Genomic DNA, 22,045 nt, shown 5'->3' on the forward strand with positions numbered 1-22,045 from the left:
TACGCTGTATGTAGGGTAACAATATGGTGATATCATTTGTAACGGAGGCATAGTTCATGTTCTCTTTTTCTTCTACGTTGGACTAGACTGAAGCTCACACATTACGTGCGAGTTTACTTTTAATTGCGTTTAGCACATATTGCTTAAACTCTAGCGTCTACTCTTGATTACTAGTGATTCAAAGTTCAAATTAACTACAACGTGAAATGAGCGGTATGTAACTTCACCCATTTGTATCTTTCGTTGCAAATTTTACTAACATGCGAAGCAGGAAACGATACTGAAAAAAAGAAGCAAGATGCTACAGAACTTCTTTCCCGTTTAGATATCACTAAGGATAATAGTAAAACGGGCAATGCTCCTGTTGAAAATGAAAAGAAAGCAGATTCTGATGCAGCTAAGAAAAACACTGAGAACACTCCATCTGATAACACTGCCGATGGCGCCAATCTAATCAGGTCAGAGTACGAAGTGAAAGTGAAGCTAGCAGATCTTCAAGCCGACCCAAATTCACCTTTATACAGTGCTAAGACTTTTGAAGAACTAGGCTTGTCTGAAGAACTTTTGAAAGGTCTTTATGCAATGAGATTTCAAAAACCATCTAAGATCCAGGAACATGCTTTGCCTCTTCTACTGAGCAACCCACCTCGTAATATGATTGCTCAATCTCAATCTGGGACAGGTAAGACTGCAGCCTTTTCGCTGACAATGCTTTCTCGAGTGGATCCTAACATAGCTGCTACACAGGCTGTTTGTTTAGCGCCAGCCCGTGAGCTAGCACGTCAAACACTTGAGGTTATTCAAGAAATGGGAACTTTTACAAAGGTTACATCACAATTAATTGTTCCTGACTCTTATGAGCGTAATAAACCGATAAATGCACAAATTATTGTTGGTACGCCAGGTACAGTGCTGGACTTGATGCGCAGGAAAATGATTCAGTTAGGTCAAGTTCGTGTATTTGTGCTAGATGAGGCTGATAATATGCTTGATAAACAAGGTCTAGGCGACCAGTGTATCAGGGTGAAGAAGTTCATGCCCAAGGATTGCCAATTGGTGTTATTTTCCGCCACTTTTGACGATGCGGTACGCAGCTATGCAAGAAGAGTTGTTCCAGAGGCTAACTCCTTAGAGTTGCAGAAGAACGAAGTCAATGTCCACGCCATCAAGCAGCTATTTATGGACTGTAATGACGAACGCCACAAGTTCCAGATTCTCTGTGATCTATATGGTGTTCTAACAATAGGTTCTTCTATCATATTTGTGCAGACAAAGCAAACTGCAAACATGCTTTACGCAGAACTAAAGAAAGAGGGCCACCAGGTATCAATCCTCCACGGTGACTTACAAAGTACAGACAGAGACAAGTTAATTGACGACTTCCGTGAAGGCCGCTCTAAAGTCCTGATTACAACCAACGTTCTAGCTCGTGGGATAGATATCCCATCCGTCTCAATGGTAGTGAACTACGACTTGCCAACGACAGCTAATGGTCAGCCAGACCCATCTACCTACGTTCATAGAATTGGAAGAACCGGTAGATTCGGCAGAAAAGGTGTTGCAATCTCATTCATTCACGACAGAAAGTCATTCGATACATTAGCCGCCATCCAAAAGTACTTCGGGGATATCCAAATCACCAACGTACCTACAGGTGACATGGACGAGATGGAAAAGATTGTTAAGAAGGTATTAAAATAAACTACATGTAAAAATATATTTTTAAGTAAGTACTATTGTCGCATGAATGAAACAATCCTCATTTAAGCAAGTCAATTCAAGAACTGATGTACGCGGAGGCTTGGTTTCTCAGGAGACAAGGGATAGCTGACGTATGCTTCAATTCCCTCTAGTTCAAAATGGAGATATTTTATCCCTGTTTTTTGCTTCCCCCTTATTTACATATTACAAATAGTCTGCTTCTTCAGTTCGATTGCTATATAGGCACAAATGATAAAACAAAACATATAAGACTTTGCAATCTGCAACAATTGACTACTTGACATCCGCATCCGCTTAAGAAAGTTTCAGCAGTCGAATTCACTTAATTGAACTAAATAAGACGTTATGAACTCCTCAAAGATCATCAATTTCATTATTGGTACGTATACATCATAGGGTTTGGGATTGACGTAATCCTCAGTACAAGCGTTCGTTAAAAAACCAAGGTACTAACACCAAACAGCAATTTTCTTGCCACCATTGGCTGTCTTCCTAGCCCGTGGTTGGGGTATTGAATGTATTATTGACATTGTGTTAACAATCTTTTTTTTCTTCCCAGGTATGCTATATGCCTTCTACTGTGTATTGTTCGACTAAGGGCGGCCTTGCGTGGCGAATTAGGTAATTTAGCAGCAAGTGCTACGGGGCTAGAGAAGAGTCGCAAAGAGATTAATACCACTATTCTGGTGTTCCGAAAAATGTAACAACTGTTAAGTATTGAGAGTGTTGTTGATGAGGAATCAACAGGCTTTCCCGGCTTCTTATATAATTCTCTTATTATCGATAATACACTAATAACGTATTTTTGTTGGTTATAATTTATTCACAATACATATATATATTTATATATACAAGTTAAAACAGAAAATGGATCCGTAGCTTCAAGCTGCAATGCTTACCTATAGTTGGGGGGCTAACATCTCGATGAGTGGGGATTGGATAAAGGCGACACCTAGACCAAATAGCGTTAGGTTTAGCAAAACTGGGTATGCTGGAGATTCCTTGAATTGCTGTAGTCTCGATTGTTTTTCCTTTGGGATTCCAGAGCCATCCCCTGGCAAACCATACAAACCATTCATCGCTTGTTAGTTTCGAAGTTTTTGAACTTATTCCTTCTAGTAGCTATGTGCACCTGCGTGCTGTAAATTTTTTATATATTGGAAAATTTGTTTTGAGAATAGCCGTCAAAGATGACTATCCCTATAAGTATTCGAAATGCTTCCTCTCATAATTTGATTAGAACTCTATATGTATAAACCGAAGAGTGGCAGACTAGCCTACCAGTATAGCACTTATATATCTATACGTGCGTTGATTAACCTTAGATCCACGCCTGCTAGGATCTTTGGTTAATATGAGAAATATCACTTGTTACGATATGTGCTCCTGTGTATACCAACGCCCTGCGTGAGCCTCTAGTACGAGGCTTCTTCATAACCTCTGCTGGAGTAGCTCTTTTCCAATGTCTCAATGTTAGCCGTTTAGCTGTTGGCGCGGTAATCATTATCATATATAAAACGACATCATAGGCGAATAGTATCAGTATCGGAGATATTATCAGCCACGCCAATAACCGACAGAAGTTCTTTAAGAATGACACCACTATACTGAGAGCCTGATTCACAGCGTTCTGCAGCTCGTATTCCAACATTTTACGCGAATTTGGTTGCAGCTTCTCGTCTTACAATTGAGGAGAATTTTTGCTGCACCTTGGCAAGGCAGTATTTTATATATAATTTTGTGCGATGTAAGGGTACAGTAATTCCTGAACATCGGGCCAAAGCGATAATATATTAAACGCTATCTAATCACGTGAAGGTACCACCAGGCGTTTAGATACGGAGTTAATGAATTACAATTAATCAGCCTAAATCCGTCGTAAGAAGCGGGACGGTTTTAATATTACGTGGGAGTTCTTTTACCTACTAAGTTCGCTGCTGTATACTTTCTATATGAGGAAGTGCTATGTAACTAAATGCATCAGGAAATTCAAGTGCCTAGTCACATGCCCACAATTGACAATTCCAAAGCCCAAACCCTCCGGATATGCAAGTTAACAGGGACTGAAATTACAGTCAAGGGGTCATGTTTGGATAGTACAAGCTTTGAACTAACTGGATCTATGTGGCCGTTAAGTTGGACGTTTACATTAATAGATTCCATGCCCCACCAGCACTTTCTCGCTGGTTTCTTCCAGAACAAAAGCAACTTGGTATTAATCTCGGGCTTTTCAACCAATTCGTAGAGTGTGGGTTCTCTTGGATGCTTTTGTCGTGAATTAGACCGAGTACGCGAGGCAGAGCGGGATCGGACATTTTCTGCGAATGTTGATAACCTAGACTTGCGTTTACTGTCTGAGCTGCTGCCAGACACGTTAGGAACCGACACCGTAGCGTTTTGGTCTGATGCAGAGACCAACTCTGGCGAGGGAGGCTCCGCTTCCGTGCTACGTCTGTGCAGCTGCTCCTGTTCATAACGGCGCTTTGCTTCTTCAACCTTGTCTCTAAACTCCTGGACGGTCTCGTTCATCAAACGACATAGCGAAAGCGAGCTGATCACAGTCTTGCCTGGTTCTTGTGTGCGATTCCCCCAGTTAGAGTCGTTCTTGAAGCCACTAGAACATAACATGTCCATTAGGTGCTGCTCAGCAGGCCCTAGCTGTTGAGACGCATTGGCATCTTGCGGCTTCCCAGATAATCGGGATTTCATTCTATTGGATGAATAAAGCCCCTGGAAGACAGATGTTTGTTGACACAAGTGGCTGCCTGCAGCGTTCTTAACCAGTGTCATTAGCTGTTCCAATAAAATGTCTTTCTCCTCGGGAGACGTACCTTCGATCGAAAGCGACAAAGTGGGTACACAGTAATAGTCCAAATCCTCCCTTAACACAATAATCGCTGGCTTCTCATGAAGAATATCAGATTCTGAAGGTTGCTGATTTTGTGTAGTATTGAATCCATAAAACGTTTTACTGTTACCAGCCTGTTGTGGCGGCCTCCGATCAAAAAGCTCATTTACCGGGAAACTTTGCAAGTCCTTCTCAGCAATAGAGTATGTCCGCATAATAGATTCAAAGCAATCGGGAGGGAAATTCGCTATGTATACTTCGTCCTCAGGTGTCAAGTTTGTGATGACCTGTCCCTCACGGTCCATGAATACACCACTAGGGAATAAACATAACAATAATGACTCTGGTAAAGACATCAACTGATCTCTTGTTATATAATAATGCCTACCTTGGATATTCAAGTGGATTAAGGTATTATCACTATAGTACTCTTGTTCTTTATAATCATTTATCAATTGCGGACCACCTATCTGCTGCTCAGGTGACACCTGAGAGATGATGCTTTCAGGTTCATTCATTGCAATTATTATATTTATATTTTAATGTGTACCAGTTGGTAAATTTTTTTTTGAACTCTTCTTGTATTCTCAGTTATGTTACTGATTGTATATTTGATGGTATTAAATATAATATCGATTTAGTAATGGTTTTTCGATGTGGTCAGAACAGAAAGACTCAGCCAAAATTTCTGGTGAAAATTTTTTGAGGAAATAGGTCGGGTAACGAACAGACTAGAACAAAAAAACGCTAAATGGACGTGTGCGAAGTTGCTGGCTAGTTGAGTTACTGTTGGGCTGTTTAGTATGCCTTTTTTAGTGGCCGCGCGAAGACCACGGTTTGAGGGCTGTACTGTCTCTTCCAACGGCCCCTCAGCCCTATACACAAAACCGAGTGTCATTATGTACGAATCCATGAACTATAAAAAGCCCGAAAATTTTGTTTTGTAATTAATTAACCGCCGACCTGACCTTGGTATTTGTGACTCGGGTAGAGAGACGTTCTTTGGCGACGTGAAGGATCACGTTGGCTGAGAAGGTTGGCTCAGCCGTGAACTTTCTAAATGATGAATTGTTTAGTTTAACCTTATCTACATTATCTGAAAACTCATTGAAGATAACATACTACACAATCTACTGATAAGAAAGTTGCTATTTGCTTAGTAAAATAACTCTATAGTTCGTCATCGCTGTTGATTAGAAACTCATCTTGATCGGGGTCGCCCTTCTTGCCCTTGGAAGATGCACGGCCGGTGTCTCCCTTAGCGCTAATTTTGATGGGCTTGGCGCTAGCTGGCGCAGGAGGGAGCGGCTGCCACAGGCGTGTTTGAGAGCTTGGCTTTTCGTCGTCAGTATCGCCCTTCGAAACAGGGCGCTGGGCCTGCCTAGGTCTTGGAGGTAGCTTGCGAGGGGCGTTGTTTTCGTCTTCATCGTCGTCGAAGTTATCTTGGATCATAACACGGTCTCGAGAGGCATCGCGAGGACTGTCGTTTCTAATGACCTCGTCGTCGATCATTTCGCCGAATGAGTTGAAGCGCTGACGGGTGTCGCGCTGGGAACGAGAGGTCTGGTGGTGGCTGCGCTCCAAGCGTTCCTTCTCCTCGGCCCAATTTTTCTTTAGACCATCCCACCATTGGGTAACTTTCTTCGAGGTTTCTTGGATACCGCGGTTTATGGTCTCGATGAACTCGTCAGGACTGTCATCGTCGTCGGAGGCAGTGGTGCCGCGATGCTTGGGGCGATTCTGCGATCTGCGGGAGTCCCTGTGGTGTCGCGATGGGCGCTCGCCTTGAAGCGACGTCTCCCTGTTGAAGCGCTCACGCAATTTGCGAGCTAATAGTTCATCTTGCTGTAACTGTTGTAGATTCTGCTGCTTGGCAGAAGGTACAAGAACCGGTTGGCTAGGCAACTCGGCCTCATTTTCAAATGATGGGTCAGATAAATATAGCAAAGCATTAAAAGCAGAAGGTAAAACACCCTGGGACGCAATTATTACTGCCTTGATGTACCTCTCCTCGATATTTGGAAATGCCTCCTTTAGCTCTGCCAAAATCGGGTTTTCTTGTTTCCTCGTCTCATCGCCACTTCCTCTAATGCTTCCATCTCCTTCTTCTGTCCTTGAAGTATCACTAGTCTTACGCTTAGCTTCGGTATTTATCGAAGAGTTTTCCTCGTTCGCAGCTTCAGCAGACTTCAAGGGAGAGCTTCCCTTACCCTGCTCATTGTCATCTTCCGGTGATTTGCCTGATCCTTTGGCAAATTGCTTCTCTGTTTTCTCATCAGAAACGACCTCTGTAGGGTCCGCCTTTTCCTTATCTGTTTGATCCATAGGATATCGATTTCAGTACCGTTCAGTTCGCTAGCCTATATTGTAGTTACAGCACGGAGTAGCTCCATGGATATATAACCCTTTTATTTACTCTGAAATGTTTCATGTAATTCAGTCCGGGTAACAACATGTTTGAAGTATATAACTATTGGGCGGTTATATTTCATTAGTTTCATGATATAGTTCCTTCTGAAGGCCTCTGAACCCTTTTCTATGGGCTGGAATCTTATGATAACCTCCTTTGATGAGCCTTGGTACCGATGGAAGGCGAGGTCTAACAACCGGTGTGTATCTTTTAAACCTTATTTCGGATGCCTGGATGCAGCATGTCTGGAGACCATGTAACTAATGTAAACTTTGAATAATATTTATCTACAGTATTGTCATTATGTATTTTACTCGGCTTCTAAGCGCCTCTATACCTTTATATCTTGTTTTATAGCATCATATGTAGGTACGGACTTTGACGGAACATCACGTGCTAAGAGTTATTCTTCATGCGTCTAAGCGTATCCATAACTTTGCTTGCGGGCCAAGAATTGGTGCGATCACCGACCTGCTGTCTAACAATTGGGTCGTCTAGTCTCATGAATGGATTGTAGTTTTTCTCATCCTGCAGACTAAAGTGACCAGTAGTGACCTCATGCGAAGATATGAACTTCTCCAGTTCATCAAATGCTTTGCTGTCGCCCTTTGATTTATAAATCTCCTTACGGATGAATTCTACGTTGCCCTTAGTATATTCATGACCAGGATAAACTTTAGTCTTCGCAAGATTGTCTAGACCAACATGACTGAGAAGTCTGTTATTGAGGGCCTCGTCCATTTCTTCCCCTGTACCCTCGAAAAAGCGCCCGCAGCCTGCATTAAAAAGTGTATCCCCTGTAAAGATTGCTCGTTCATCTGTATCTTTGTCCCACAGATAATAACATACAGAGTCCTGTGTGTGGCATGGCGTTCTGATACAGAGGACCTCAATTGAATCCCCTAACTGGTAAGTCTTTAAATGTTCGGGTATTTCGTTACAAATAGGAGACAAGTGTGAGCCTGAAATAACGATTGGCTTAACTCCCAGTAGTTTTAAGGCAGCTACCATTGCAACATTTCCACCAGAATGGTCGAAGTGGTGATGTGTATTGACAATCGCTGTTATAGATTTTTTCTCACTACTATTAAGGTCCTCCAAGACTTCCATAGCTTCAGCGGGGTCGATTAGCCATGATTTATCTTTCTTTTCAGTAGACACCAAGTAACTGTAGTTAACTCCGCCAGTTAACCACCTCATTTTAATGGCTTTGATATGCATCCTTCTGATTTGCCTAAGCATAAATTTGAATTTAGCGAGTGAAGTGTGGAATAAAAGAATAAAAGGGAATTTGAACCTATTTACTTGTCAAATGAGGTCAAGAGTTTATATAGTCGTTAGCAATGCAAATAATTAAATAAGAGGTTTCCTATTTGTATGTGGTGTAAGGGTGGGACCGTGTGATGAATAAAGTTAAGTAATGGCTATACGAGACTATATTATAGCCTCTGGAACTTCTCCTCTATGAGGCTAATCAATGACTCGCTGTATTTTTCTAACAACTTGTTTTGAGGTTCAATTATCGAGAAAATTATTTTTATCTCTTGAACTATTGATTGATATTCAGCATTTTGATTGTCTTCAGCTGGCGTTGAGACAATTCTAGCTCGAAATCTTTTCAATTGAGTCAGTAATGTATTGTAGCTCAACTCCGAATTGTCAGTACACTTGTATGTTATGCTCCTGGCAAATTGCTTAACAGGTGTAACAGCACTTTTTTGATTTGTAGTCGCTTTGGAAAGGCGTGGTGAACCAGGCGATGAGACTGTGCTTGACGGACTTAGTTTTATAGGAGAAACCGAGCTTCCGACGAGTTTAACTGAGGGGCTTCTAGCCATTTCAGTTTTCTTAATCTTTCTTGAAACCGATCTTTCGTCTAACGGTTCGCTTATGTGTCTGCATGTTGCAGTGGACGTTGGCTGGGTAGTTGCGCAATCGTTACCATTGTCGCGAGCTTGTGACGTCCATAAAAAAATGCATCCATTGGAGGATACTGATAATAGTCTCTCATCATTTAATGTTACTAGACCTAAGATTGGTTCCGAATGACCGAAATATTGTTTCATTAATTTTCCAGTAGCAAAGTTGTAACATCTTAGGACTTTGTCTGCGGATGAAGAGCACAAAAGCTCTTCTTGTTTTGAATTGGTTGTATTAAGATACAAGTTATCGACGGTGATGGGTTCGTCATTATCGGTGTGTAATTTAATACATCTCCCTTTATCCAATGCTTTGTCGTAAACTAACAATTGTTTATCGTTGGTAGATATTATTAATTTATCGTCAAATAAATGCATATTGATAGGAGCTGATTTGATAGATAGAATTTTGTCTTTCGCAATCTGAAGCTCTGAATCAACGTAATCAAATCTGTATTTCGTAACTGACCTATCTGCAGATGCAATATACAAAATATTTCCATCAATTGCCAGCTTAATAACATTACCCTTGTTGTCAGCTAGTGTCTCCTGTAATTCCCATCCAGCGGCGGACTGTACAAACACTTGGACAGTCCTATCACGACTAATACTAACTAATATATCAATTGTCTCATCTTTTTCAAGCCGTAAGTAAACTATGTCATTAACTTTTGATGAATGGGCCCTTATGTCAAGAGCTTTCTTAATGCTGTCGCCAAACTCAAAGATATACAAATCACCAGCTTTGGTCCCGGCGGCAAGAGATCTGGTACCTTTTCGGTTTACAAACACATCTGCGGCGCTAACCTCATTCATTAGAGGTTCTGGCACTGGAATTTGGGGTAAAATAGGGAACGCCAAATCTGTAATTTGGAGAGTTTCTTCATCTACCTTCTTAAACCTTCCTTCTTTTGACCAAAGTAAAAGCTCGCTTGTGCTGGTCCTTTTGTAACCTGCAATGTTGTTTAAAACAGGATATACTATGGGATAGCATCGCTTAGTGGCCACATGGTAAAATCCCATACATCCATCGTTTGTAACATACAGAAGATATGCCGAATCAAATTTAGAGAGGGTTATTAAGCCATTTAAAGAGTCTCCTGTAACTCCTGATGGATACGCTCCTTTACTATCTATTTGTAAAGTGTTCGAAAGTGGCGTTAGTGTTGGCTTCTCAAATTCTGATGGCTGCTGAATACGCTCATTCAGCCTCACCTTCTCTTGAGAAGTTAAGAATTGCTCCAAAGTAGTGTAATGGAGCTTGCCATCACTAATAATCCACATGGTATCGTTTTCCGGGTCGGCTAGTATGCCAGTCGCTTGGCCAGTGACCCCACTTTCTTCTATATTCTGGGCATTAGAAATCCCTCCATTCTCGTACAATACTAAAATGTTTTTGTCTGTAAGTAATATAGTCCGATGTTCATCCACTTCAGTTGCATCAATAAATGTGGTATTTAGAAACTCTCCCAATACAACATTTTTACCTTTTATAGTGTTCCTAGGTCTTTGCGCAGCGCTTTTACTGCTGCATCCACTTGTGACATGGTTTTCTAGCTTCCAATCCTTTAGATGTCTAATGCCGTATGTTAAAATCTTGGAATTGTACCATAGAACGTCCTTTACGGATGATATATTTCTATTGGTGGCGATCAACGTTACACCATTACTTGACAACTTCCACACATGAATGAACCCATCATTAATAAGCCCCAAACTCATAAAAATACGGGCATCAGTAGGATGAAACTTTAAATTGGCCACTCCATACGAGTGCTGCTGAATTGCGAACACCGGGAAATCATTTGAGTCAGGCGCTAAAGAATACACAAGTATCCGAGGTTTATGTCCAACTTCGCCCACAATCATATACCGGCCGTCACATGAAATGCTAAGGCACGATATGGTCTTGATCCTATTTTTTAGCTTCGAGGTACCTAGTCTTGCAGGCATAAGGTCCGATGAGCATGTATAAATCATCGACTCGTTGTCATCGTTATCACTCCAATTAGCGCCTTTAATTAATATCGACTGATCATGCTTACACATTCCAAATGCATCCTTCGCCACATATACAGGCGAGTGCGTAAGATCCTGTAGTTGTGCTTTTGAGTATGCACAAAAGAACCTTTGTGAACATACGGTAATAGGCGAGGTTTCGGAATCATATAAATCCTCACCCTGCCTGGACTGTGAGTCAAAACTTCTTAATGAATTGCACGAGTTTTCCAGCGACGAACTAACTTCAATATCCGATACTACAACTCCTCCACTAGCAACGTACGCAATTTTTGAACCAATGTTACAAAAACAAGATTTGGAATTTGAAGAAATACCGAATATCTTTTCTATATTCAAATTCTCAAATGATACTTGGGTTTTTTCTTTCATTGCTATGATTTGACGGTTCTTATGATATTATTACCACTTATTGTTCAGTAAGGGCCTTACTAAGCTAAGCGCTATGGTACAATGTCAAGGGATCTTAGTTTGTCCTTAATTATGTCAATGTCGAAGTCTGAATGCGACTCATCAAATACAAAAAATTAAAAATAAAAAAAAAGTGGAACTTTCTAATGAGCCATAAACTTAAGTCAATTAGTCAGGATTGGTGGCTATTTTAAGATATATCTCAGGTAAGTTTATTTTGTATGCAGTAGAATATAATCTATACTATTAGTGGTGAACTTTTATACCGAATTAATTAGATATGCGGCATATTAGACTTTTTTAAACATAAAAAAGTAGGATAATATTTGGTGAATTACTGGCGGATGAAGCGTTCTTGCATCTCTAATTCGGTGGTTAAAGTTGGTGGCGACCTGAAATCTTGCCACCAATCTTTTATCCTTGTTCTTAGTGTCACTTTACCTCTTGAAGGTTGAGATAGATCAGGAGCTTTCCATCTTTTCAACAACAGCGAACAGGTAACAACGCTGACGGAGCTTAGAGCCATACCAGCAGCAGCAGCCATTGGGGGCAGATATATACCCCAAGGAGCGAGAATACCCATGCTTATAGGGACCATGAACGAATTGTAGAACATTGCCCAGAAAATGTTTAGTCTGAGGCGTTGATACGTTTTGGCAGCAATGTCAAGAGCGTATACTAACTTTCTTAGTTGTAAAATGCCGGTATCTACATCTTTTAAAAGAACAATGTCAGAAGCTTCCATGGCCAACTGACTTCCACTGGATAATGATACACCCAAGTCACTTGCGACCAGGGCAGCTGAGTCATTAATACCATCCCCAACTAATGCAATTTTGTATCCGTGCGTGTTTCTTAACTCAGAAACAATAGCGCACTTGTCTTCGGGCTGGAGTTCGCTGTAGATGTTGTTAGCAGGTATTCCTAGCTTGCATGAGACCTTCACGGCTGCTTCGTGATTGTCACCCGTCAGCATTCCAATATAATATCCTTGTACAAGTAAGTAGTTAATTAGTTCATAAGCATCTTCGTTGATTGATGCAGAAAATTCAAAAACCCCCAATACTTCGTTATTGATACTAACAAAGGATTCTGTCTCAGAAGTTGGGTAATCGATTTTTACCGGCATAATACGCCTATTTCCTACTACGACGTCGTATTCTTGGCCTTCAAGAGTAATTGTGCACTGCACACCATTACCCATAATAACTTTTTGGTTTATAACTTTTACTTCAGGTTCTGTGTCTTCTTGTAAGTATTGGTCAGAGTACTGCACCAGAGCATTGGCTATTGGGTGCTGGCTTATGCGCTCTGTCAAGTTGATTAGTCTCCAATGAGTGACAGTGATATTCTCTATTGGAATAAATGGATGAAACTTCGTAACTGCCATAATCCCTGTGGTTAAAGTGCCGGTTTTATCAAACAAAAACGCATTTATTCCATTCACTTTTTCGATAGCATCTCCCCCTCCCTTGAAGATAATACCATTTTCTGCACCAACGCCAGTTCCAACAACTATTGCGGTTGGAGCCGCCAGGCCAAGTGCACATGGACAGGCGACCACGATGACAGAGATAGCAAATTGCATGCAAGTATAGAACGGGCCATTGGAACTTTTGAAAACACTCGGAGTCCAGTTTAAAACATAGCATGCGTATAGCCAAGTCAAAAACGTGATCAAAGACAATGTTAATATTACAGGAACAAACTTAGCTGCCATAAAATCAGCATACTTTTGAATAGGAGGTTTAATTAGTTGCGCCTCTTTCATTGCCGTTATAATGCTAGCAAGCCTTGTATCTTCACCAACATTCGTCGCTTTATAAATGAGCTGCCCTGGTCCATTAATTGATCCACAAATGACTGTCGACCCGACGTCTTTCAGAACGAACATTGACTCACCCGTCACTAGAGATTCGTTGACTTCGCTCTCTCCCTCAATAACAATCCCATCTGCTGGTACAATGGTGTCAGGCAAAAGCTCTATAGTGTCATTAACCTGGAGTAACTCTACTGGAATCTCCCTGCGGTTTCCTGATTCCTCAATAATTGTACACGAAGTGGGTAACAGTGAAACCATGTTCGACAACGAGCTTAACGTAAATGACTTGGCCTTGCTCTCCATCAGCTTCCCTACGGAAATGAAGGCAAATAGCATAACCGATGTATCAAATAGCACCATTGGCATCTTTGGTGTGCGCATCGCAACATTTCTGGCCATGGTGAAAAGTGAAAAAACATACGCTGTGGTAGTGGAAATAAATATTAGCGTATCCATGGTCCCCGAGTAGTGCTTTATCGAATTAACGAAAGATGTGTAGAAATATCTCCCAACTGTGGCATGCAAGTACGTAGCCAACACTAGACCAACTATGTCGCGGTAAAACAGCCCAGATATTGCTGTCTCCTTGTAAGGAAATTTACCTACTACCGAAGGTACAAACAATGGCAAAAGGAGGTAAAGCACACACACAGTTCCAGCTATGCAGCACGAGTACGTCGCATTGTGTTTCCACCTATATAGCTCCTGGGTCTTTGCAAGCTGCTCAAGTTGTGCTTCCTTGTCCAGTTTCTGTAGCACGGTAGCATCAAACCCGCAATCCTCTATCGTCTCTATAATTGTCCTTACGCCCACCATGGACTTATCAAACCGTATTTTGCCGACCTCTGTCACTAGCGAAACCTCTACCTGCGAAACACCCGCCAACGTGCCTACAACGGACTCAATGGAAGAAGAGCACGCCCCACAAGTCATTCCGCGAATCTGAAGGCTGACCTCGCCCAAATCCTCCAAAGGCTTTACCCCTGTTTCAGGCACAGCTGTAGCCCCTTGTGCTCCAGTTACTTCGCTTTCGGGGCCTAGGGCTCCGCCAGACCCACTGTTCTTCCCCACAGGGTTTGTCTGGCGCAGATCATCAGTCTCTCTATCCGATTCCAAACTACCACGTGCACGATCAATATCCTGCCCAATAGACCCCTCCTCGGAAACCACCGCCGTTGCTGTGTCGCTCCTGCCACCTGTATCCACAACTTCCACGTTAACGCCGTCCTTGTTTACTGTATCTAAAACACCCTCTAAAGTCAACACACTGTCATCAAAAGTAACCATTACCTCCCTAGTGCTCTTGTAAACCTTAACATCAACTAAACCATTCATCTTTAACAGCTTACTGTATATACCCTGAACTTTTTCCTGCTCGATTTCCTCTCTTATTAATAAAAGCGCGGAGAATAGCATATTAGTCAACCTTGTACAACCTATTACTTCAATATATCAACAACTAAAGTCCCAATTTGCTAAAAAGCAAGTTGCAAGAGATAGAAAAGACTGCTAGTAGCAACCTATATACTAACGAAACTTACTGATGTTTTCTTATTGTATTAATAAAAAGAGGTGCAGTCTCGTTCCGATAATTTGTAGTCAAAATTTGTAGTTCTCTTATGTAAAGAACTTAATGTATATTGGAAAGTTACATTATTCTCCGTCAGGCAGAGACCTCGATGGTAATTACATAGTCTAAAAGCGGAATAAGATCCCTAGATATGTATACTTGTATAGTACATAAGATAGCCCCGTATAAAGGTGTCTTTCTTTAGTTCGTTATTTCTTATAACCACCACTCTTGGATAAATCGATGCCACTCTCAACTAGCTCTTTTTCAAGCTTTAACCGTTGTAATTCTTGCCAGCGAGCTAGCTGAGCCTGCTTATGTAGTTCAAAGCCAAATACTTTAGGAACATACCGTTTTGTAGGGTGTTTAGGAACAACCTCTGGAAAAGCTTGGAGAAACATTCCTGGAAAACTTGTGCCAAAGTAGGCGCCGTCGATTCCACTGTGTCTTGAAGATTTCGGAATGTACAAGTCCTCACATGATGGACAGTATAATTTTACACAGTCTATGCCCGGAACATCATGTAAGCCCACAGGTAGTAAGGGCTGGAAATTGCAGTGGACTCGAGGACACCTTCCAAAATCCGCATCTCTGTATTTCTGCAGCATTTTTTGCAGTCCCTTGGCTGTTATAATATACCTTGCATGAATTAGGCCGTAAAGCTTCCTTGCATCTGACTCTAGCTGGTTTAGTTTTGTTCTGGGCATCGCTTCCACTAATGCTTCATCTAGTTCGTCCACCATGTATTGTATCACCTGAGTAAACTTGCTAACAGTTTTCTGTAAATTAATCAAGTTGAATCTATCAGTGATATACTCTGTGTCTATGTCACAGAAGTATTCATGGCCCTTCATTCCAAGAAATAAATCTATCCACAACTCTACGTAGTCACTGGAGCCTGTAGAGTTCGATTCAACGAAGTCCACCATTTCTACATCCACTGCTTCAGTAGTAGCATCCTCAGCACTTCTTTGTGACATTATTGTCAGCGACTACCTTTAAATCTTCACGAGAGTAGGTCCCATTCGGTGAGATATTCGTCAAAGAAAGGTTTTTACTTGCCCTTTTCTTTCCGATGAAATTTTCGTTCAGCTTCAAATAACAAACATAAAAAGATACACGTAGAGGCTTTATATGAGGTTTAAAAGTCATTCAATAAGGCTAGGACGGTTGTTATTTGATCCAAATGAAGCTATTGAAGTATCCTAAACCCCTTCACGATGGGCTATTGTCCGCTAGTTGTATATGTGGAGCGAATTTGGTTTTGGTTGGCAGAAACCGCATCTCCGTTTGGGATTGTAATGCACTTCAAGAGACTGCCCAGGGTAAAAGACCTGTTAAGAGCCTCAGCAGTGAGTTTGAAATTGAATTGAGTGTTTCTGACGATTTACCTAGATATATTGTTGAGGGGGGTGGTCGGTTGGTTGTTGCGGGTGATCGTACTATATGGAGATCAGATGTTGATGGATGGAGAGAGTTGGGCGAGAAAACAACTTTCTCTGTGTTTAAGACGTTTTCTGAGGACGAATGCATAACAGACCTGAAATTTGACGAAGTGAATGGCATTCTGTTTATTGGGGTAAGCAAGATTAACGAAGTATGGCTCTACAGTGTTGCGAGCTGGGAAAAAGTAGGGACGATAAGTCTGGGTGTGAAGCCTGTAACGATTATTGTGGACCCTATTGGAGAACTTGTGACGCTGGTGTCGCAGAACCGCCTTGTTTCTATCTATCAGTACGATGCGCAGGGCTCTACGGCTGTGCACCGCCAGCTGAACCAGCATGTGCAAACGAACCCGTTGAGCTACAACATCACTATGTCACCACAGGGCGACATGCTGCCTGTTGTGAACTCAATTAAGAATACCACGCCCTCTGCGCAGATGCTTGACCGTCTTTCAGACTTCAGCGTTCAGTCATCTTTGGTGGGGTATGTTGGAAAATGTAAGATATTGAAGTTTTCACCACGAATATACGAAAAAGAGAATAAAAATAAGCCTTCTACAAGATATAACATGATAGCTTCTGCTGGTAATGATGCTGGAAATGTTACTGTTTGGAATACGAAGCGCACGAAGCCGCTGCTGAACGCCGCGAAACTGACCACCACGTTTATTAATGACCTTCAGTGGTCGAACGATGGTACAGGGTTGTTTGCCATCACAAATGATGGCTACTTGTTTATCTTTGCCTTTCAAAACATTGAGATAGGAAAAGTCTTGGATGTCGAGGAAGTGCTGAAGATGAGGAAAGACATTCCACGCCTGGAGCCACTTCCTGCCCCAGTCAATCCTCCAAGTAAAGCTAATATTAAGGTAGTTAAGGATAAAAAGATTGATACCTCATCTAACAACGGGCCTGCTGTGGTAAAAGCTAGTAAAGCTAAAATAGCCCCTACGGTCATTAAAAGCACTTCGGTAGAGTTTAACGCGCCTTCATATTCGGTTCCAAAAGATCTGAAGCGCAAACCGAAGGACGAGATGCAAGCCAACAAGAATGCAGCAAAGAAGCAAAAAAAAGATTTGGAGCCCATGGACTTTTTAGATACAAATTTATTAATGCCAAATATCTCATTTTCTAAACTCCGTTTAGCTACTCCAAAAGTTCGGTTAAACTTTCAATATAATAGCATGCACAATGAGAATTTGGTTATGGATATAAATAATGGTACTGGGAACGAACAAAAACCATCGTCACTTACAGTTATTTTAAAGGATAAAGATAAAGATTCTACGCTATTCCAAGATTTCATTCCAAAATTTGTCACATTATGTACCGCAGGAGATTCATTTTTGTCATGCTGCACTGAGGACGGTACTGTGCATGTTTATTCCAATACTGGTAGAAAGCTACTAGCTCCAATGGTGATGGGAGTTCCGATCAGCTTTCTAGAGTCGTGCGGTGATTACTTGTTGTGTGTTACCAGTATGGGCCAGTTATATTGCTGGAACATAGCGAAGGCAAAATTGAAGTTTCCCATGAATACTGTATACCCATTGTTAAATCCAATGTTGAAGTACTCGGATGATGTGCTAACACGAGCAGAAAACCTAACCATGTGCACCGTGACGCGAAACGGTATTCCCTTGGTTACATTGAGCAATGGCGATGGATATTTATTTGACCCAGACATGGAAACCTGGATGCTTGTTAATGATTCCTGGTGGGCATATGGATCTCAGTACTGGGATTTTACGAATACAAGTCAAATTGCAACACATATCTCTGTAAATGGAGACAAGGATGATAAGAAGAACAAATATTGGAATGCAGATGCAGAGCATTTAATTAATGAGGTTAAACGCGATAAGCAAAGTATAGTGAATTACCTAGAATCAAAGACTAATGACGAAATGTCTAGAAAGGGCCGCATTAGAAACTTACAACGGTTTGCTAAAACTATTTTAATGAAGGAAGGCTTTGAAAATCTGGAAGATATTGTAACTTTATCCCATCTAGAGAACAGGATCCTTGTATCATTGAAATTAGACGAGACAGTTGAGTTCAAAAAGTTACTGGTCGTTTACTGCATTCGATTGGCTGAGATGGGATTTAAAAACAGGTTAAATGACGTTTTGAGTTGGTTATATAATGATGGTAATTACAAGGACGAGAAAATTGCCGGACAAAATAGAGAGGACTTGTTGAAGCAAATACTTGTAGCCTGTGCAGATATCAGACAGGTCCAAAGAGTTACTACAAGTTTTGCTTCTGCCTTAGAAATGCTCGACGAGACTTTATAATAGAAAATTTACATTTTAAAATAGGATTCGTTAAAGATTCATTTTGGTTGTATATACAACCTCTATTTACGGTTAAAAGCCCATATACTTCTTGATGCTTTGCAGGTTTTTATCAGCAATTTCGATGGCACGCTTGGCTCCCGATGCCTCAACTTCTTCCAGATACATTGGATCGTTAATATACCTAGAGAACTCCCTTCTTGGACCTCTGAACTCTTCAACTATTATCTCCGTGACGTAGTCCTTCAGGTCTTTATGACTAGTGAAGCTAGATATATCAGATTCCACATCCGCAATTGACTTTTTTTGAATTCCTGACACTATATTTATCAAATTTGAAACACCAGGTCTATTCACTGGATCATATTTGAATTCTGAACTTATGGAATCAGTGACCGCCTTTCTAATTTTACGTTGAATGACATCAGGTTCATCATTTATGTATATAACGGAATTTTGGTTTATATCACTTTTGGACATCTTTTTATCTGGATTGAGAAGATTCAGAACCTTTTTAGTAGGAGTCATCATCGTAACTGGTAACGGGAAATAATGGGCTTTATACAACTTGTTAAAGGCTTCTGCCAACTCTCTTGTTAACTCCAAGTGTTGGCTTTGATCCTCTCCTACTGGGACATGAGTTGCCTTATACAGCAAAATATCAGCAGCCTGTAAAACTGGGTATGAATATAAACCCAATTTAACGTTACCTACCTCACTGCGATTATTAGCGTTAACGTTGGCCTTTGATTTCCACTGTGTCATTCTATTCAGGTAACCCATTGAGGTTATTGTAGATAGGTACCAATGCAGCTCTGTATGCTGAGGGACTTGTGACTGATGGAACACGATCGCCTTCTTAGGATCGATCCCTATCGAGAGAATGCTTGCAATGGCTTCCTTTCTCATTTGGCGAAATGTCGATGCGCTGGGTTTAGGAGTTGTAATCGCATGCAAATCAGCGGTACCGAATAGTAAAGTTCCGCCATTATCCTTTGCATCATTCAAAGCTTTCCATGAACTAATAGCCCCCAAGTAGTTACCTAGATGAAACTTACCACTTGGTTGGATCATGCTAAATACCGTACTACCACTGGGTAACCCACTAACATCATTAATACCGACAGTCTTCACTGTTGAAAACCATTTTATAGAGTATAGAATTGATCTATTGTTGGCTAATATCATACTATATGGCCGAGTGGATGATATCTTTGTGCATACCACTATTTTGTTCTATCGAGATGGTAGGTTTTCAGTTAAATCGTTTTTTCATATTGTAAAAAGGTTCCGTATGTTAAAGTCACAACGGTCCAATACATGCAAATATATAATCTATGACAGCTTATAAACGTTGGAATTATCCCAACCTTTTCTTGAAAGTAGCCCCCCGATTGGACCCTGTGATAAGTCGTATTTCACACCTGCAATCGACGTTATATAGCTATCGGGACCACACACTAGTGACAAAACTGGTTTAATGCCTGGATAAATTTTGCAGAATGGTATAGTTCCTTGGTATTGGAATGGACTTGGAACCTCATTCAACAGAAGTGGAAACTTACTCCTTAGGCTAGTGCCTTTTGCCGACTCAAAGGCCTGCATTTGTAACCGATTGTTCTCTGTACAAAGGTTCAAGAACCTGTTTAACGGACCAAGCTCTTCCAAGCACTTGCATGAATAGTACACACTAATCTTACCCTTAAATGGATCCTCACTTAACAAGAGCTGGAAGGCCGTGACAATTCCTGTCCCTGCAAGGAACATGGCAATATCAAAAGGCTGGTACTTGAAAACTTCGGGCTTAGAATCTGTCTCCCCCCAAAGAAAAGATCTATTTCTCTTAACCTCATCATCTAGCTTTGGAAACTCGTATTCAATGTAAGGGCCTCGTACCTCGACCACATGATTTTTTGGTAGCCGACGTAACCATTTAGCAACTTCTCCTTTGTCATACTGCTTGATATAGAAAAATAGCTTCCCGCTACCGTTATGACCATCTTTCAGTGCCTCTATAGATCCAGTTTCTTCAACAGCCTCTAACGGCAAAGGAGTGTATCTTCTTACAACCATTATTTCTGGTTGTTTAATTTCCACCGACCATAATTTGTGAGACCCCATCGATGTCCAAATATTCACCTTTTGAGCTCTTTCAGGAGTCAATTCCAACATATAATGTTCATCGCTGATATCCTCCCGGTATGATATTCTATACTTCGTAAAGTAGTCTTGTGATAGTTCAACATGATGTAAAGTAGCAAAGTAATAGTATGCACCGATGCTACTTGCACCTAGGAGCAAAGAACCACTTATAAGGTACCGCTGAAAAGCCCTGGACCTAGCTCTATGCCCTAGAAAAGCTATTCGATTCATATATAAACTTGTCTTTTAATATGGTGGGCGAGTTAGTCACTCTTTTATAGCTCATATCTTGTATAGTAACCTGGGGAAAATATTTCACCATTATACTTCTATACTTACTACAAGATAAAGCAATATTAACAGAAATAGCTAACTGAAGCTAAAGAAATCATCAGGTGGTATTTATATGTCTGAAATTTGTTTAGTTAAGTCATTGAAACTTCATAGAGACAGGTGTTGGTCGCTAGATGTTAGCAATGGGCTTTTAGCAACTGGATCAGCAAGTCGTGATATCAAGTTGGTTAGTTTGCATAACTATGAATTGGTGGAAGAACTAGATAGGACTGCTCATAAGAAGGCAGTACGATCGGTGGCATGGAGGCCACATTCAAAAATTCTTGCTGCTGGATCTTTCGATTCGACGATTTCTATATGGGGAATGGGTGATAATGATGCTATAAACCCAGAAACAGACCTTCTAGCTATTATCGAAGGCCACGAAAATGAGGTAAAAGCTGTCGCGTGGTCTTCTGATGGGTACTACCTTGCAACATGCTCGAGAGATAAGAGTATTTGGATATGGGAAACCGACGAAATTGGTGAAGACTATGAATGTATAAGCGTCTTACAAGAACACTCACAAGACGTTAAGAATATTGTATGGCATCCAACACGCCATCTGATCGCTTCCAGTTCCTATGATGATACTGTGCGTATTTGGAAAGAAGTGGATGAGGATTGGGAATGTGCAGCTGTTTTGACAGGTCATCAGGGAACAGTCTGGTCATCTTCTTTTGAGTCTGTCGAAACTGACCTCAGGTTATGCAGCGGTAGTGATGACGGTACAGTTCGTATCTGGAGATGTATAAATGACGATCCTTCATCGTATGAACAAGAATGGGAACAGGAAGCTGTTTTACCAGCTGCTCATACCAAGCCCGTATACAGTGTCTGCTGGAGTTCGACTGGTTTGATTGCAAGCAGCGGCTGTGATGGAAACTTAGTTATTTATAAAGAGGTGTCTCGTGGGGAATGGATTATTCTAGCTCAACGTCAACTATGTCATACTGTATTCGAAGTCAATGTCGTGAAGTGGGCAACAGTTGGAACTGAACTACTTCTGATCACCGGTGGAGACGACGGTTGTGTTAAAATATGGAAATTAGACGAGAAGAACAACGAAGTCTCTTTAAATGCCACCGATTAACGTTACTACATATC

General features: G+C 41.2%; 14 protein-coding genes and 1 non-coding gene across 15 annotated transcripts; 5 read left to right on the plus strand and 10 right to left on the minus strand.

Moving 5' to 3' along the window:
- Positions 1-206: 206 nt before the first annotated feature.
- On the plus strand, positions 207-1,701 carry DBP5 (ATP-dependent RNA helicase DBP5; the record flags this gene model as incomplete). The annotated part of the gene is made up of 2 exons (XM_018130657.1): positions 207-213; positions 272-1,701. 2 exons carry the CDS (start codon positions 207-209, stop codon positions 1,699-1,701), a joined length of 1,437 nt encoding a protein of 478 aa, XP_017986146.1.
- A 366-nt stretch (positions 1,702-2,067) lies between these two features.
- Positions 2,068-2,319, plus strand: PMP3 (Pmp3p; the record flags this gene model as incomplete). Its single annotated transcript, XM_018130658.1, has 2 exons — positions 2,068-2,101; positions 2,186-2,319. The coding sequence occupies 2 exons, from the start codon at positions 2,068-2,070 to the stop codon at positions 2,317-2,319; spliced, it is 168 nt and encodes a 55-aa protein (XP_017986147.1).
- Positions 2,320-2,621: 302 nt separating this feature from the next.
- TOM6 (Tom6p) lies at positions 2,622-2,801 on the minus strand (the record flags this gene model as incomplete). The annotated part of the gene is made up of 1 exon (XM_018130659.1): positions 2,622-2,801. One exon carries the CDS (start codon positions 2,799-2,801, stop codon positions 2,622-2,624), a length of 180 nt encoding a protein of 59 aa, XP_017986148.1.
- A 257-nt stretch (positions 2,802-3,058) lies between these two features.
- AW171_hschr2966 (HBR252Cp) lies at positions 3,059-3,373 on the minus strand (the record flags this gene model as incomplete). Its single annotated transcript, XM_018130660.1, has 1 exon — positions 3,059-3,373. The coding sequence occupies one exon, from the start codon at positions 3,371-3,373 to the stop codon at positions 3,059-3,061; it is 315 nt and encodes a 104-aa protein (XP_017986149.1).
- A 350-nt stretch (positions 3,374-3,723) lies between these two features.
- Positions 3,724-5,088, minus strand: WHI2 (Whi2p; the record flags this gene model as incomplete). Its single annotated transcript, XM_018130661.1, has 1 exon — positions 3,724-5,088. The coding sequence occupies one exon, from the start codon at positions 5,086-5,088 to the stop codon at positions 3,724-3,726; it is 1,365 nt and encodes a 454-aa protein (XP_017986150.1).
- A 541-nt stretch (positions 5,089-5,629) lies between these two features.
- On the plus strand, positions 5,630-5,685 carry AW171_hschr2968. The gene has a single exon (XR_001930079.1). It is a non-coding gene; the product is annotated as an HBRSNR62 (small nuclear RNA).
- A 55-nt stretch (positions 5,686-5,740) lies between these two features.
- On the minus strand, positions 5,741-6,895 carry CUE5 (ubiquitin-binding protein CUE5; the record flags this gene model as incomplete). The annotated part of the gene is made up of 1 exon (XM_018130662.1): positions 5,741-6,895. The coding sequence occupies one exon, from the start codon at positions 6,893-6,895 to the stop codon at positions 5,741-5,743; it is 1,155 nt and encodes a 384-aa protein (XP_017986151.1).
- Positions 6,896-7,376: 481 nt separating this feature from the next.
- On the minus strand, positions 7,377-8,222 carry GLO4 (hydroxyacylglutathione hydrolase GLO4; the record flags this gene model as incomplete). Its single annotated transcript, XM_018130663.1, has 1 exon — positions 7,377-8,222. The coding sequence occupies one exon, from the start codon at positions 8,220-8,222 to the stop codon at positions 7,377-7,379; it is 846 nt and encodes a 281-aa protein (XP_017986152.1).
- Positions 8,223-8,419: 197 nt separating this feature from the next.
- AW171_hschr2971 (WD40 repeat domain-containing protein) lies at positions 8,420-11,290 on the minus strand (the record flags this gene model as incomplete). Its single annotated transcript, XM_018130664.1, has 1 exon — positions 8,420-11,290. One exon carries the CDS (start codon positions 11,288-11,290, stop codon positions 8,420-8,422), a length of 2,871 nt encoding a protein of 956 aa, XP_017986153.1.
- Positions 11,291-11,663: 373 nt separating this feature from the next.
- Positions 11,664-14,567, minus strand: CCC2 (Cu(2+)-transporting P-type ATPase CCC2; the record flags this gene model as incomplete). The annotated part of the gene is made up of 1 exon (XM_018130665.1): positions 11,664-14,567. The coding sequence occupies one exon, from the start codon at positions 14,565-14,567 to the stop codon at positions 11,664-11,666; it is 2,904 nt and encodes a 967-aa protein (XP_017986154.1).
- A 363-nt stretch (positions 14,568-14,930) lies between these two features.
- Positions 14,931-15,701, minus strand: CKB2 (casein kinase 2 regulatory subunit CKB2; the record flags this gene model as incomplete). The annotated part of the gene is made up of 1 exon (XM_018130666.1): positions 14,931-15,701. The coding sequence occupies one exon, from the start codon at positions 15,699-15,701 to the stop codon at positions 14,931-14,933; it is 771 nt and encodes a 256-aa protein (XP_017986155.1).
- A 206-nt stretch (positions 15,702-15,907) lies between these two features.
- On the plus strand, positions 15,908-18,463 carry HIR2 (Hir2p; the record flags this gene model as incomplete). Its single annotated transcript, XM_018130667.1, has 1 exon — positions 15,908-18,463. The coding sequence occupies one exon, from the start codon at positions 15,908-15,910 to the stop codon at positions 18,461-18,463; it is 2,556 nt and encodes an 851-aa protein (XP_017986156.1).
- A 72-nt stretch (positions 18,464-18,535) lies between these two features.
- Positions 18,536-19,651, minus strand: MSW1 (tryptophan--tRNA ligase MSW1; the record flags this gene model as incomplete). The annotated part of the gene is made up of 1 exon (XM_018130668.1): positions 18,536-19,651. The coding sequence occupies one exon, from the start codon at positions 19,649-19,651 to the stop codon at positions 18,536-18,538; it is 1,116 nt and encodes a 371-aa protein (XP_017986157.1).
- Positions 19,652-19,798: 147 nt separating this feature from the next.
- CYC2 (oxidoreductase) lies at positions 19,799-20,836 on the minus strand (the record flags this gene model as incomplete). The annotated part of the gene is made up of 1 exon (XM_018130669.1): positions 19,799-20,836. One exon carries the CDS (start codon positions 20,834-20,836, stop codon positions 19,799-19,801), a length of 1,038 nt encoding a protein of 345 aa, XP_017986158.1.
- A 175-nt stretch (positions 20,837-21,011) lies between these two features.
- On the plus strand, positions 21,012-22,031 carry CIA1 (iron-sulfur cluster assembly protein CIA1; the record flags this gene model as incomplete). Its single annotated transcript, XM_018130670.1, has 1 exon — positions 21,012-22,031. One exon carries the CDS (start codon positions 21,012-21,014, stop codon positions 22,029-22,031), a length of 1,020 nt encoding a protein of 339 aa, XP_017986159.1.
- Between the last annotated feature and the right edge of the window lie 14 nt (positions 22,032-22,045).

The sequence above is a fragment of the Eremothecium sinecaudum genome, chromosome II, assembly GCF_001548555.1.
Source record: "Eremothecium sinecaudum strain ATCC 58844 chromosome II, complete sequence".
Taxonomy (NCBI): Eukaryota; Fungi; Ascomycota; class Saccharomycetes; order Saccharomycetales; family Saccharomycetaceae; genus Eremothecium; species Eremothecium sinecaudum.